The sequence below is a fragment of the Neoarius graeffei genome, chromosome 23, assembly GCF_027579695.1.
Source record: "Neoarius graeffei isolate fNeoGra1 chromosome 23, fNeoGra1.pri, whole genome shotgun sequence".
Classification (NCBI taxonomy): Eukaryota; Metazoa; Chordata; class Actinopteri; order Siluriformes; family Ariidae; genus Neoarius; species Neoarius graeffei.
Window position 1 is genome coordinate 28,514,410 of NC_083591.1, and position 17,119 is coordinate 28,531,528.

Sequence of the window (17,119 nt, forward strand, 5' to 3'; positions counted from 1 at the left end):
CTGGCACCAAGGCATTAGCAGCAGATTCTTTAAGTCCTAGAAGTTGCAAGGTGGGGCTTCCATAGATCAGACTTGTTTGTCCAGTACATCCCACAGATGTTCAATCAGATTGAGATCTGGGGAATTTAGATACTAAGTCAAGAACTTGAATTCAAACCATTCCAGAATAATTTTTGCAGTGTGGCATTATCCTACTAAAAGTGTCCACTGCCATTATGGAATAGCATTGTCATGAAGCAGTGTACTTGGTCTGCAACAATGTTTAGGTAGGTGGTATGTGTCAATTGAACATCAACATGAATACCAGGACCCAAGGTTTCCCAACAGAACACTCCCCAGGGCATCACCCTGCCACCACCAGCTTGCCTTTTTCACATAGTGCATCATGATGCCTTCTGTTCTCCAGCTAAATGATGCACATGAACCCAGCTGTCCACATGATGTAAAAGAAAATCTGTTTCATCAGACCAGGCCACCTTCTTCCATTATCCCATAGTCCAGTTCTGATGCTCACATACCCATTGTAGGCACTTTTGGCAGTGGACAGGGGTCAGCACGGGCACTCTGGCAGCAAGCTGCAATGCACTGTGTATTCTGACACCGTTCTATCCTCGCCAGCATTAACTTTTTCACCTCATTATCACCTTGCCGGTCTCTGGTATGGGCATGGGCATGACACTGAAGACTGCCATGTCAGTCTCTGGTGCAGCCATAGGCATGGACTCAGGCATAAGCATGGACTCAGTCACAGGCATGGGCTTGGACTCAGACATTGGCAAGGACATGGACCTGGATACAGGTTAAGACACAGGCATGGGCATGAGCTGGGACAAGGACTCAGACATGGGCATGGACTCAGGCATGAACTCAGGCATGGACATGGACTCAGTCATAGGCATGGGCATGGAATCAGGCACAGCATTGGCGACGCTGGAGGTTGCCTTGTTGATCACCGATGGGAACATGGCATCAGAGATTGCCCTGTTGACCTCCGAGCAGAGCCCCGGTATGACATCGAAGATCGAATCATTTATTTCCAGCTCAGGCTGGACACTGAAAACTGGCCAGTTGGCCTCTGTCTCAACCGACTCACCAATTATATCCCCCCTAAAAAAAATTTGGGGCGGGATGATGTCAGGAGTCAGCTTAGGGAGGCACTCAACTGGTTGATCTATGAATTCCTGGTCATTCCCACTGCATTCATTTCAATAGGTGTTGTGTTCTGTCAAGAATGAAGGAGACTTGGAGATGGATGCAGGCTTGGAAATCCTTTTACTAGACTAAATACTAAAAAAAAAACACCTCCACCAGGTAAAGAAACATGTAGCAAGACAGAAAGCGGAAAATGGGGAAAAAAAACAAACACAACACAAATCGGGGAACAGAATCCAAGGCTTAAATAACACATAAGCACACACAAAGTGATCAGCTCCTCTTGATTTCTCCAATGTATTGCTGTATTGCTGTAATAGATGTCATTAGCTATACATTGGAGAAACCAAGAGGAGACTGGGTGATCATTTTGTGAATCATCTGTTTTTGTCAAACATTCATGACATCTCTGTGCACATTGCTATTTGTTGTTATGGGAACAATAAAGTGAGGAAAGGTAAGGAGAAGGAACTTGCCTATACTGTTTGGAACTCCAAGGAATGAATGTTATATTTTGACTACAGCTATCTAGCAATTCAAATATCCACTGGTTTCAGCACAGCCTCATAAGCATTCTGCTTGCACAGCTTATTTCATGTCTTCTGCATTAGTGTTTCAGTAGAAAAGGGAAAAAAATACATTTGAGAAACCAGAAGTAAGAGACAAAAGAAGGACAATGGCTTGAAAAACATATCACTGTATATATATATATATATATATATATATATATATATATTTTTTTTTTTTTTTTAGAAAATTGCATGATAGAAATGCATTTTTTACTGTTTACATTTTGAAACAGTTTATTTCTTTTAAAATTCATTTTCAATTTACAGAAATTTTGTTAAATGTGCCTCTCCTATTCTCTCTTTCTTGGTCAGTGCTAGCTGGACCACGCTTCTCTCAGGAGCCGGCAGATCAGTCGGTGGTGTTGGGGGAGCGGGTTGTACTCTCTTGTGTGGTGTTTAACTACACAGGCATCGTCCAGTGGACCAAAGACGGACTTGCTCTCGGCATTGGAGAGGACCTGAGGGGTGAGATCACACTGAAACATGTAGACACTCAAATGTATTCTTGCAAGGATTCTTGTACAAGTACTATAATACACTCATCTGTATTTGCATGACTTTTTGCATTATGTCACATGATTGGCTAATTACATAACTGCTTGAATATGCAGGTGTACAGGTTTTCCTAATAAAGTGGATGGTGAGTGTGTATACACAGTATATAAGTATACAAAATACAAATATGTGCAGACATGCAAAATGCATTAACACACAGGCACAGATGCTCATTACATACTGTACACACTTGTTAACAAACAACACTAGATAGAAGCATTCACAAACATACATACTTAGGTCATACAACACTTGCATGCATACATTTATACAGTTCATACATACAAATGGTGTATGTATATATATATATATATATATATATATATATATATATATATATATATATATATATATATATATATATATATAGTGGTGCTTGAAAGTTTGTGAACCCTTTAGAATTTTCTATATTTCTGCATAAATATGACCCAAAACATCATCAGATTTTCACACAAGTCCTAAAAGTAGATAAAGAGAATCCAGTTAAACAAATGAGACAAAAATATTATGCTTGGTCATTTATTTATTGAGGGAAATGATCTAATATTACATATCTGTGAGTGGCAAAAGTATGTGAACCTTTGCTTTCAGTATCTGGTGTGACCCCCTTGTGTAGCAATAACTGCAACTAAACGTTTCCGGTAACTGTTGATCAGTCCTGCACACTGGCTTGGAGGAATTTTAGCCCATTCCTCCGTACAGAACCGCTTCAACTCTGAGATGTTGGTGGGTTTCCTCACATGAACTGCTCGCTTCATGTCCTTCCACAACATTTCGATTGGATTAAGGTCAGGACTTTGACTTGGCCATTCCAAAACATTAACTTTATTCTTCTTCAACCATTCTTTGGGAGAATGACTTGTGTGCTTAGGGTCATTGTTTTGTTGCATGACCCACCTTCTCTTGGGATTCAGTTCATGGACAGATGTCCTGACATTTTCCTTTAGAATTCGCTGGTATAATTCAGAATTTGTTGTTCCATCAATGATGGCAAGCCATCCTGGCTCAGATGCAGCAAAACAGGCCCAAACCATGATACTACCACCACCATGTTTCACAGATGAGATGAGGTTCTTATGCTGGAATGCAGTGTTTTCCTTTCTCCAAACATATCGCTTCTCATTTAAACCAAAAATTTCTATTTTGGTCTCATCCGTCTACAAAACATTTTTCCAGTAGCCTTCTGGCTTGTCCATGTGATCTCTAGCAAACTGCAGATGAGCAGCAATGTTCTTTTTGGAGAGCAGTGGCTTTCTCCTTGCAACCCTGCCATGCACACCATTGTTGTTCAGTGTTCTCCTGATGGTGGACTCATGAACATTAAGATTAGCCAATGTGAGAGAGGCCTTCAGTTGCTTAGAAGTTGCCCTGGGGTCCTTTGTGACCTCGCCGACTACTGCACACCTTGCTCTTGGAGTGATCTTTGTTGGTCAACCACTCCTGGGGAGGGTAACAACGGTCTCAAATTTCCTCCATTTGTACACAATCTGTCTGACTGTGGACTGGTGGAGTCCAAACTCTTTAGAGATGGTTTTGTAACCTTTTCCAGCCTGATGAGCATCAACAACGCTTTTTCTGAGGTCCTCAGAAATCTCCTTTGTTCGTGCCATGATACACTTCTACAAACATGTGTTGTGAAGATCAGACTTTGATAGATCCCTGTTCTTTAAATAAAACAGGGTGACCACTCACACTTGATTGTCATCCCATTGATTGAAAATACCTAGCTCTAATTTCACCTTTAAATTCACCTAGAGGTTCACATACTTTTGCCACTCACAGATATGTAATATTGGATCATTTTCCTCAATAAATAAATGACCAAGCATAATATTTTTGTCTTATTTGTTTAACTGGATTCTCTTTATCTACATTTAGGACTTGTGTGAAAATCTGATGATGTTTTAGGTCATATTTATGCAGAAATATAGAAAATTCTAAAGGGTTCACAAACTTTCAAGCACCACTGTATATATATATACAGCGCTCGAAATTCGCGGTGGTCCGGTTGCCCGAGGCGACTTAATTTGTCATTTGGTGAGTAATTCCTGTAACTAGCCAGCTGGCTAGTTGAAAATAAAAAGATATATGAAGCGAAGATTCAGACACACTGTCAACTAAAGCCGCCACATATTAAGCGCGTGCCGTGTCTGTGTTAATCAATGTGTTTATCGGCAGGACGGTCAGGCTGTCGGTTTTTTCACTGCGCATGCATATAACAGACATCCCAAGTCTCCCGGAAGTTCCGGGAGTCTCCCGCATATTGATAGCGGCTCCCTGATGCCCGCAAATTGGAGAATATCTCCCGGAATCTAGAGCAAGCGCGTGCACACGAGACATTAATGTCTGCATCGCGCATATGACGGAGTGCGCGAGAGAGACTGCGTGTGTGCCAGTTCATGTAGTGCAGGCTAGACAAAGAGCATCCTGATTGGTTTACAGACATCACAACCTGCAGACCCCCCGCTGATGGGGAAAAAAGTCCAATATATTATTATTTGTTGATATTATATTATGGTGCTGGGCGGCACGGTGGTGTACTGGTTAGCGCTGTCGCCTCACAGCAAGAAGGTCCTGGGTTCGAGCCCCGGGGCCGGCGAGGGCCTTTCTGTGTGGAGTTTGCATGTTCTCCCCGTGTCCGCGTGGGTTTCCTCCGGGTGCTCCGGTTTCCCCCACAGTCCAAAGACATGCAGGTTAGGTTAACAGGTGACTCTAAATTGACCGTATGTGTGAATGTGAGTGTGAATGGTTGTCTGTGTCTATGTGTCAGCCCTGTGATGACCTGGCGACTTGTCCAGGGTGTACCCCGCCTTTCGCCCGTGGTCAGCTGGGATAGGCTCCAGCTTGCCTGCGACCCTGTAGAAGGATAAAGCGGCTAGAGATAATGAGATGAGATGAGATATTATGGTGCTCTGTGTTGTTCTCATTTATGTATTTAACAACAGTATCAAAATGCTCGGGTCTTGAAATAAATGCACGTTAGTCATGAACAATGGAAACTACTCTCTTTTGTGTTATTTTTGACAGAAGTAAAATCAGGGGTGAAAGTAAGCCGGTCCTGGCCGGTCCGGTGTACCACTAAAAGATTTGGCCGTACCGGAAAGAAAAATATACTGTCTCTGAAAAAAAAATGCACTTTCAGCATAACACCACACCTGCTAACGTCAATTTACCACAAGCAACACGTTTTCCTCAATATACACAGTAAAAATCATCGTGTCAATTTTACTCTTTAAGAGTTGAATTTAACTCTCTGTCAGATAACATTTGGTCCCACTCAAAATCAGTGTAAAATTTACTCTATAGCCAGTGTAAGATTTTTAGAGTTAATTTTACTCTATTTTGTGTCAAAATTAACAATGAGGTGTGTAAAAATATTTAACACTATAGATAGTGTAAGATTTTCAGAGTTAATCTGACTCTATATTGTATTTTCGCGGGGAATCATCACCCTGCAGAGATTTTGTCGTTGTGTGCAAGTGGGAATTAACTCTCACTTTTGACACTACCATTTAGACGATTTTACTCTGCATAGTGTTATAACTACTCTATCCAGAGGAAAATAGGTTTACACTGCAATATTGACACTCCATTTTTTACTGTGTACATTGCATATAACTCGTTCTGACCTGTCTCTGAATTATGTCTGAAGTGAATTCCTTCCGTGTTTCACTCGACAGACAACGTGCGAGATAGTGCGCAGAGCCCACTGCTCCAACGCGCCAACGTGCGCAGCTGGTATCCAAAGTGTTTTAGTAGACAGAATGTCCAAAATGAAAAGTTAGTTTTCAACTGTTCAGCTAAAAAAATGTTATTAAAACGATTGTGTTGTTGAAATGATGTGCTTGCAATTTATTTATAATCAAAAACTGATACAGGCGGATGAAAGAGTGATAGTGTGATAAAAAAGTACTATACTAGCACCCACGTGCAATGAACCGGTGCTACAGGTGCTCTACCCTCTGCCCCTTTTCTGTTTGCTGTCCAAAGTGCCCTTTTCATAGGGACTGTTTTGTTGTTGTTGTTGTTGTTGTTGTTTTTTAATATTTGTAAAAGATAAGTTAGCTCCAACATCAATATTCTCTACAATTTGACAATAATATATGAAATTATAGATTTATAAAATAACGTTTTTCTATGTAAATGCGGGCATCAATCCGTGACGTCATGCTACAGGTGCTCTAGCCTCTGCCCCTTTTCTGTTTGCTGTCCAAAGTGCCCTTTTCATAGGGACTGTTTTGTTGTTGTTGTTGTTGTTGTTGTTGTTTTTTAATATTTGTAAAAGATAAGTTAGCTCCAACATCAATATTCTCTACAATTTGACAATAATATATGAAATTATAGATTTATAAAATAACGTTTTTCTATGTAAATGCGGGCATCAATCCGTGACGTCATGCATTCAGTGAACCTCCGTGCAGAAAGCGCATGCAGGCGGTTGACAGTGGGAGACAGTGCGAGGAACGGCATGGTAAGGTCACACTGAAAGTCTCCTTTCATTTCTTATCTGAACATGCTGCAATATTGTGCAGCTTAGAACACAACAGTAAATGCGTAGGGTTGTTTATCATTTAATGAAGCCGCCTAGGCTATATTTAAACCGTTTGCTCCATCCATTTCATTAACGTGGCAGATTCGGAAACTTTAGTTTGAACGACGGCGTTAATAACATATTCTAGCAGCTTCGAAAACTTAAGGCTGAATGACGACGTCCACAACATATTCTATCAAGACACACAGAATGTTCAGTTGCAATTGAAATTTAGTTTTGAATAAAGTTAACTTGTGTGAAAAATTTGTTCCAAGTGCCCTTTTTTGAATGTTGAGCCCCTGCCCCTCCAAAGGTCTTTGCACGGCCCTGTATACTAGTACTACTGAGTGATAAGAAGTCCTAGTGAATGCTTGATAAGTAGACAATAATGAATAAGGTGTATTTTTCAACGCACACTATGACTCAAAATAATAGTAACGGCAAGAAAAAAAAGTTACTTTCACCCCTGAGTAAAATTCATACATGAACAAATTTTGGCGAGTTGATTTTCTGTTTGGCTAGTTACTTTGGAAGGTAACTAGTCCGGCTGGCTGGTGAAAAAATATACGAATTTCGAGCCCTGATATATATAAAGTGTGTGTGTGTATTCTCAGAGTCTGCTGAGACACATACTGTACTGTTTGAAATCCAGCCTGTAAGGAGTCTCTCCCCTTCTCTATTCTCATATTTTTACTTTTAAATTTACTTTTTAATGAGATATATATTTTCATGTTCTAATGTTTTCTTTAAGCTTTTCTTGGTTTAAATGGGGTGGCACAGTGGTGTAGTGATTAGCACTGTCACCTCACAGCAAGAAGGTTCTGGGTTCAAACCTCATGACCAACTAGCGCCTGTCTGTGTGGAGTTGGCATGTTCTTCTCATGCCTGCCATGTGCCTGGAATGGTTTCCTCCCATAGTCCAAAGACATGTGGATTAGGTCAGCTGGCTACGTTAAATTGCCTATAGGTTTGAATGTAGGTGTGAATGGTTATTTGTCTCTGCATGAGCCCTGTGATAGATTGATGACCTGACCAGGGTGTACCCCACCCCCTGCCAAAAGTCAGCTGGGATTGGCTTCAGCTTCCCCCACGACCCTGATGAATAAGCAGTGTAGATAATGGATGGACTGTATGAAATGTCATATCCTTTGCCATTTAACATTTTATTGTTTTAGATAATTGCCATGTTGTAAAACACTTTGAACTAATTTTATTATTATTATTATTATTATTATTATTATTATTATTATTATTATTATTATTATTATTATATGTGCAGACATGCAAATTAACTAATCTAACAGTGGTTACAAATTGCTATCACCTCAAATACATTCTTTCTTTCTTTCTTTCTTTCTTTCTTTCTTTCTTTCTTTCTTTCTTTCTTTCTTCTAACATTTCCAGCTTCATCCCTTTACTGATGCATCTTTCTTTGTCCTTTTGCGTTGTCTCCTTAATTTTTTGTCCTCAGTCCTCCTTCACTGCGCATCATGCAAATGTATGATTCTGACCTATAGATGTGTGAACACACACACACACACCTACACATAGGTTGGCTATCTGCTAGGATTGGCTGAGCTAAAGGATGATGTAATCATTGCCAATACTTTGGTCTCCCCCCCCCAGATCAATGATGTCATAATGTGTGTGTGTGTGTGTGTGTGTGTGTGTGTGTGTGTGTGTGTGTGTGTGTGTGTGTGTGTGTGTGTGCGCAAGACAGAGGAGAGAAAGAGGAGACAGTGCTGAATGCCAATGTGTTGGAGTGGAGCCCTCTGGTGGGAGGAACTTACTAATACAAGCCTCAACAGACAATTGTCTGTTTTTTTTAATTCTCTTTTTCTCTCTCTCCCTCCTATTATGTCTCATTTCTCCCTCCCTTTTATATAGATTCCAAAGGTAGTCTATTCCTTAGAGTCTGTGGTAACAGTGTGTGTGTGTGATAATGTGATGCGTTATGACTGTAGCATAACATGCAGTAGTGTGTGTGCCTTTGTGCACTGCCATATGTTCGTGAAGATTCTCAATCATCCAGGTCAGTTTGCCATATGTTATATAGTGTGGACCTTGGGCATTAAAAACTACAGGTGTGTGTGGGGGGTGTCAGATATATTATGTGTTACTGATTGTGAATATGGGAACGAATAATCAAGGGTTTATTTGTGTGTGTTACAGCATGGCCACGTTATCGTGTATTAAGGATCATTGATGTGGGTCAGTATAACCTGGAGATTTCATCAGCTGAGCTGTCAGACGATTCTCTGTATGAATGTCAAGCCACTGAAGCAGCACTCCGATCCAGAAGAGCCAAACTCACTGTCCTCAGTATGAACTCAGAGCACACATATGATTTTGCACACTTAAAGTGTGTGTGTGTGTGTGTGTGTGTGCACCTGTTGTGTGAACTGATGACCTGACATATATATATATACAAATCGTGTGTGTGTGTGTGTGTGTGTGTGTGTGTGTGTGTGTGTCCATACAGTACTGTGCAAAAATATTAGGCACCCAATTTTTTTTCAAACAAACTTTATCAGTTTCTATTTTATGACTTCTACATTATCGAATAGTAGAAAAATATTTTAGAGTTCCAAACGTTCGTTTTCCAGCACAAAATTAAGTGATACAGAAAAAAAAAATGTTTGTAGCTGAGAAGAATATTACATACAGAACCACTTTTCAGATTAAAAAAAAAAAGAGAACATAATAAAGGCTGCGGTGTTTCGCTGCAAAATTAAGAAGCAAATGTGACAAAGTGTCCAGAAGAACTGTGGCTGGTTCTGCAAGATGGTCAGTAAAAACTACAGCTCATTTCATTATAAAACTGCACTAATTCTACCTGAGACTACTATTTTTTTTAAGTAAAGGGGGAACTCACACCAAATATTGACTTTATTTCATTTATTATGGCTTACTGCTGTTTACTTTTTTTTTAATGTTGAAACATTTCAGTTCATCATTTTAAGCCATTTTTGGTCTACAGCACTACAGCATTTCTTTATACATGCCTAAGATATTTGCATGCATACACACACACACACACACACACACACACACACAGAGTGGTGCTTGAAAGTTTGTGAACCCTTTAGAATTTTCTATATTTCTGCATGAATATGACCTAAAGCATCATCAGATTTTCACACAAGTCCTAAAAGTAGATAAAGAGAACCCAGTTAAACAAATGAGACAAAAATATTATACTTAGTCCTTTATTTATTGAGGAAATTGATCCAATATTACATACCTGTGAGTGGCAAAAGTATGTGAACCTTTGCTTTCAGTATCTGGTGTAACCCCTTTGTGTAGCAATAACTGCAACTAAACATTTCCGGTAACTGTTAAGCAGTCCTGCACACTGGCTTGGAGGAATTTTAGCCCATTCCTCCGTACAGAACAGCTCCAATTCTGGGATGTTGGTGGGTTTCCTCACATGAACTGCTCGCTTCAGGTCCTTCCACAACATTTCAATTGGATTAAGATCAGGACTTTGACTTAACCATTCAAAAACATTAACTTTATTCTTCTTTAACCATCCTTTGGTAGAACGACTCATGTGCTTAGGGTCTTGCTGCATGACCCACCTTCTCTTGAGATTCAGTTCATGGACAGATGTTCTGATATTTTCCTTTAGAATTCACTGGTATGATTCAGAATTCATTGTTCCATCAATGATGGCAAGCCGTCCTGGCTCAGATGCAGCAAAACAGGCCCAAACCATGATACTACCACTACCATGTTTCACAAATGGGATAAGGTTCTTATGCTGGAATGCAGTGTTTTCCTTTCTCCAAACATAATGCTCCTCATTTAAACCAAAAATATTTATTTCGGTCTCATCCATCCACAAAATATTTTTCCAATCGCCTTCTGGTCTGGCCTTTGTGACCTCGCCAACTATTACACACCTTGCTCTTGGAGTGATCTTTGTTGGTCGACCACTTCTGGGGAGGGTAACAATGAATTTTTTTATTGAATTTCCTCCATTTGCACACAATCTGTCTGACTGCGGATTGGTGGAGTCCAAACTCTTTAGAGATGGTTTTGTCGCCTTTTCCAGCCTGATGAGCATCAGCAATGCTTTTTCTGAGGTCCTCAGAAATCTTTGTTCGTGCCATGATACACTTCCACAAACGTGTGTTGTGAAGATCAGACTTTGATAGATCCCAGTTCTTTAAATAAAACAGGGTGCCCACTCACACCTGATTGTCATCCCAGTGGTTGAAAACACCTGACTCTAATTTCACCTTCAAATTAACTGCTAATCCTAGAGGTTCACAATCTTTTGCCACTCACAGATATGTAATATTGGATCATTTTCCTCAATAAATAAATGACCAAATATAATATTTTTGTCTTATTTGTTTAACTGAGTTCTCTTTATCTACTTTTAGGACTTGTGTGAAAATCTGATGTTTTAGGTCATATTTATGCAGAAATATAGAAAATTCTAAAGGGTTCACAAACTTTCAAGCACCACTGTGTGTATATATATATATATATATATAATTTTTTTTTTAATTACACACACACACACACACACACACACACACACACAAAAGAAGCAGTGTGTATTTGTGAAATTATGTAAAAGCTGAAAGACAGTTTATTCAAGCAAAAATCCAAATTGTGAGGGAAAAAGCAGTCAAAAACAAGCAATGGTCAGGCAAGACACAAACAGGGTATCAGAGGCAAAGGCAAAAGAGCAAAATCCAGCGTACAAAGTCAAAACCAGAATCGGCAGAGCCATAATAAAAGGCTTGTTAAAGTCAGACACAAGGAACATAAATGCTAGCAAGTTACAAATGGCATCTGTCTGATTTGTGACACATGAGCTCTCTAAACTCACAAACATGGTTGGTAGTCAAAACACAAAAGATAATGTTAGAGACAGACAGTTAATTTAATGTGAGGCAGGCAGGAAAAAACCTGTCCAATGCTAGTACAGCTCAATTCTGGAAAATATACAAAAATGACAAAAACAAACAAACAGGTTGACAAAACATTTTGTTCTGCCAATAATATACTTTCACATCACAAATTTAAGAAGACAAATATAGTTTACTTAAACAACTGAAATATTTTAAAATGCAGCAGTGAATGCAGTCAGTCTAAGGGCAGAGATATAGTTGCTTTTAACTATGCATTTGTGTGCGCACCACGGTTGCTTTGTATGCCCTGCCTCTGTTGGAGCCAAGGTTGAGCACGTCCTCACAAATTAACACTATGCATTTGCAAGATGCAATAGGCACATGAACAATAGGGGCAGTGTAGAAGCAGTATCACTAAATACAACTGTACTAACCTCCTCGAGTGTTACCATGTTTATTGTTTACATCATACAAATCGAGAAGTTCTATATGGACTGAGTTGTCTGGTGTACTCTCTCATGGACTCTTCCAGTAGAACACAATACATAGGCAAGTATGTGAACAATTACGTATGACTATATCTGTCTACACATATAAAGACAGTTGTCTACGCAAACGTGTGGTTAAAAATCAATCATATCTATGCCCTAAAACTTTGCTAGCCAAGTGTGAGTGTTTGCATAACTTTTCTTCTGAGTGCTTTTTTTCCACTTGTTCCTAATCAAAATCGAGAGAATATGGCCACCTAGAGAAAAAGCAATATACCCAGGATTTTTTTTTCAGAGCACTCCACCTTTTTTGTGCAGCCGCTCTGTGCTTCTAGTCGTGTCTCACTGTAGCCTACAGGATTGGATATGGGTGGAGGGAGAGGTCACCCACTTGCAATCAATGGGCCTATGATGTACAAGGGTTATGGTTAGAGCTGGGGTGTATCCTGCAGTTGTTCTTACATGGTCCAATGTGACCTCCAGCCCACATCCAGGCTGCAGCAAGAGGCCTCCCCTACTAGTTGAAAATCTCTGAAATTTTCAGAAAGGTGCTGGTGTCGCTCCACTGCCCCTCCACTCCACTGGTGTTGCTCCACTGTCACTCCTTTTCAGGTATCCAATCATATGGGCACGGCTTGTCACCCTAGTAACCAGGAAAATGGAGGAGCTTATTATGACCGTGTCTGTCCCAAGCCTAAGAGTAACTAAAAGATAAAAAGTAAAGGGACAATGCTAGTCTATCATGCAATTGCAGTTAGAATGGTGATATGTTGTCAGGATGGTGTTGCCATAGAAACAAAACTGAGTGCTGGGTTGAGGCCATTGCTTTTCTGCCAGAGAAAACCACTATATGGACACATGCCCAAAGTGTAATATTCTCACAGTATGACCAATTTCTGGTTGGTTACATGCCATAATGAAACAGACATACAGTAAGCCTAATCAGTTCATATTTACAAAATTAAATGATCTCATTTCCTTTTCTATTTTTGTTTAACTTTTTAACTTGATGTTTTTCAGTAAGTAAATTAGCTTAGAAATATAGAGATAAGCAGGATGTCTTTCAGGGTAATTCCCATGCAATTTTCCTCTTTTTAATTTTTGGGTGTAACCAGAATTCAAAATGGTTTAAAGCTTTTTAAAACGTGTTTTAGATACATGTGAAAGAGAAACATTTCAGTTCAGGGAAATCTGTAAATTTTCAGAACTACAGATAATAGAAATTGTCAAAATGTGACTACATGGATGGTTTTCATAGTCCACCACAAATATTCAGCTCATATTTCAGAGCAAAGCTTCAGTCCTCCACATTTTCTATACTTTCATTGACATCTTGTGATAAAGAGTTCAAACTATTGAATATCGACATACTAAATCTTTGGGGGACAGACATTTAACAGGGAAAGTGAGTACATTTTGCAGGGACTTAACACTGAACAATGGTCTACAATAAAAATATTTTATTTGTTTAAAGTTATGATAGGAGTATATCATATACTTATCTGCATATGCCTGTTTGGAGCTTATGTGACAAAATATGATGACTAAGTGTGATCTCTTGTTCTTCCTTGTTAGTTCCCCCAGACGATCCAGTGATAGAAGGTGCTCCAGAGATTTTGTTGACAGCAGGAATCTCGTACAACCTGACATGCATTTCCCGAGGGGCCAAACCACTTTCAACCATAGAGTGGTACAAAGATGGCGTTATAGTGGAAGGAGCTCACACTAGCACTGTGGGTACACACACACACACACACACACACCGTCAGGCAAGATGGCCAGATAAAAGTGCAGTACACAAAAGCTTTATTTAAAAAGCTTGCAACAAATCCAATACGTTTAACAAAAATCAGGAACATGAAACAGAGCAATCAGCAAGCAACCTAAACTAGGCAAGTCAAAAAACAGAGAACCAGACCAGAACTCAAAATAGAGTAGCAAAGTGTAAAGGCATGTTAGCAACTGCTAATAAAGACACATAACAATGATGTGGTGGTGAGGAAGTCCTTAAATACTGTGGCTGTGATTGTGTGCAGGTGCAAGTGATCAGTATGATGGTGATTTTGAATGTGGCAGAGTTTGTGGTTGTAGGATGTTGTCAGGGTTGCCATGTTTGTAGGCTGCATTGTGTTCTGGGAAATACTGACGTGACAGACAAATTCATTTTTCATCCCTTTGCACACTCAAAATAGACTAATAAACTGCTACACAAACTGCTATGCATACAACTACCACTATTTATATGATACATCTTTCTCTCTCTCTCTCTCTCTCTTTTTCAGGAGGTTTTACCTGACAGGAAGCGAGTAACCACGCGCAGTTTCCTACCTATTCAGCCAGTAGACACAGACACTGGACACAACTTCACCTGTGTCGCCTCCAATCTGGCTGTGCCACTGGGCAAACGAGCCAGTGTCACACTCAATGTGCACCGTGAGTCTGTGTGTGTGTGTGTTTTCTTATTCTCAGTGCTGAAGTACAGGTCAGTGTTTTTCCCTGTTTTAGTCTATACAGGACTGGGATAGCAACATTCCTTCTTTCTGGGTGTGTGTTCATAGGTAGATTAATTAGTTTTTACATGTGAGACCCCATGACCATCCACATGCCACACATTTGACCAACAGTATGTTTTTTCAGCTACAGATGAGTGATAGCTATATTCCTCAAAGTGTCTTGAACTGGTTAGGAATCATATATGACAGGTTTCCTTATTTTTATTTACTTCTTCTCTTTCTAGATGCTCCCACAGTTTTATTATCGATTGAGCCTCGTTCAGTTCTAGAGGGAGAGAGAGTAACATTTACATGCCAAGCTACAGCCAACCCTCCTATCATGGGCTACAGGTCAGTGTGAGTTTGATTGAGTTGTATGTGGCTAAATGTGGAGAACTCCTAAAGGGAGTGAGGCAGTGTGTCAAATGACTGTGTGTTATAGGTGGGCCAAAGGTGGAGTAATCCTGGAGGGAGCGAGGGAGAGTGTGTTCGTGACTACAGCTGATCACTCGTTCTTCACTGAGCCTGTTTCCTGCCAGGTGTTCAACGCTGTGGGCAGCACCAATGTCAGCATATTGGTGGATGTACACTGTACGGACATCTCTCTATAAACACCAGTCCAGCTGGTCATACTTCTATCCATCTATCTAGCTTTTTCCTCTGTTCTATGCATGTTTCCATCTATCACTTAATTCAGCTAGACTATTCTGCATCTATTGTTGTTTTTTTTTTTTTTTTTTTTTTTTTAAACGTATTTATCTCTTACACATGTAGCACACTTGGGTATAATGCAGCTTCATGATACTGCTGTTTCAATAAATCCACTCAAAATGGTACAATTATGATTTTCAAGGTTCACGGCATGTACTGCATGGCAACTCATGAATTTATAGCAAAATAAATATTACATGTATACTGAACACATGAGATATGCTACATAACACACACCTTTTCATAAAATTTTATGTTACAGTTCCCTCCATGATTATTGGCACCCCTTGTAAAAATTAGTAAAATGGTTAGAAAAAAAAAATCCACATGTTGAAGTAGCTTCATCTCAGACTGAGATCAGACCCAAGATGCAGACTGTGCAAAGAAGCCCCTGAAACAGTCCAGCACATAGTAGCAGGGTGTAAGATGCTAGCTGGATCAGCGTACATGGAGAGGCACAACCAAGTGGCTGGGATAGTATACAGGAACATCTGCAACCAGTATGGAATAGAAGTACCCAAGTCCCAATGGGCCATACCACAGAAGGTGGCTGAGAACAACAGGGCCAAGGTTCTGTGGGACTTCAGCTTCCAGACTGACAAACAGATCCTGGCTAACCAACCGGACATAGTGGTGGTGGACAAAGAGCAGAAGAGGGTGGTGGTGATAGATGTGGCGATCCCAGCTGACGCCAACATCAGGAAGAAGGAACATGAGAAACTTGAGAAGTATTAAGGGTTGAAAGAGCAGCTGGAACGGATGTGGAAGGTCAAGGGTTGCGTGGTCCCCGTGGTAGTGGGGGCACTTGGGGCAGTAACCCCCAAACTGGGAGAGTGGCTCCAGCAAATCCCAGGAACAACATCTGAAGCCTCAGTCCAGAAGAGCGCAGTCCTAGGAACAACGAAGATACTGCGCAGAACCCTCAAACTCCCAGGCCTCTGGTAGAGGACCCGAGCTTGAGGATGACATGGATACCACCCCCCCGCCGGGGGTGAGAAGGAGATTTTTTTTTTTAAATATGTATATATATATATATATGTGTGTGTGTGTGTGTGTTTCTTTTTTTTGCCTCTCTTACCATCCTCCTCACTGTACATGGGGGCAAAGTATACTTGGGTCCTCTTCCAGGCAAGTTTGTAACAGTTCAAGTTGGTGTCCACTTTTTTTTTAATTGCCCTAACAGGAGAAATGAGCATTTTTTGGCAAGTATCTTTTTTTTAAAATAACCATTCCTTGACTTATGAAGGTCAACACACTTCTCCCTCATTTGGTTTGTGTGTTCTCTTATTTTTCCCATGTTGATGGATGACTGAGGGAATTTAGCCTCTGTCACCTCATGTTTGTACACCAGTTAATCAGGAAGTCATGGATTACAGCTTGAAAGTTCCTACACACGCCAATCAACTCAGAAATGTACATTTTAAATGGGAAATATGCTTTAGTTGCATTGTGTTCAGTATAATTTCCAGGGGTGCCAATAATAGTGGCACAATTTTTTGAAAATAATTTATTTCTTGAAAAGGGATTTGTTTTTCTCTGAGTTAATTTATTTCAATTAAAGGTTGGATTTTTCTCATTTTTTTTCAGTGTGATATGAAGCGACTTCACCAAAAGTTGGATTTTTTCTAACACTTTTGATTAATCTTTACAAGAGTACTTATAATCATGGAGGACACTGTATATGAGTATCTATCTATCTATCTATCTATCTATCTATCTATCTATCTATCTATCTATCTATCTATCTATCTAT

General features: G+C 39.9%; 1 protein-coding gene across 1 annotated transcript in view; it reads left to right on the forward strand.

Moving 5' to 3' along the window:
• The first annotated feature begins 813 nt into the window (after positions 1-813).
• Positions 814-17,119, forward strand: part of kirrel1b (kirre like nephrin family adhesion molecule 1b) — a 90,911-nt gene continuing 74,605 nt past the window's right edge. The window contains exons 1-7 of the mRNA XM_060905395.1: positions 814-1,006; positions 2,034-2,186; positions 8,980-9,129; positions 13,739-13,896; positions 14,446-14,596; positions 14,901-15,006; positions 15,098-15,246. Of these exons, the coding sequence (XP_060761378.1) occupies positions 814-1,006; positions 2,034-2,186; positions 8,980-9,129; positions 13,739-13,896; positions 14,446-14,596; positions 14,901-15,006; positions 15,098-15,246 (1,060 nt within the window). The remainder of the gene's footprint in view (positions 1,007-2,033; positions 2,187-8,979; positions 9,130-13,738; positions 13,897-14,445; positions 14,597-14,900; positions 15,007-15,097; positions 15,247-17,119) is intronic.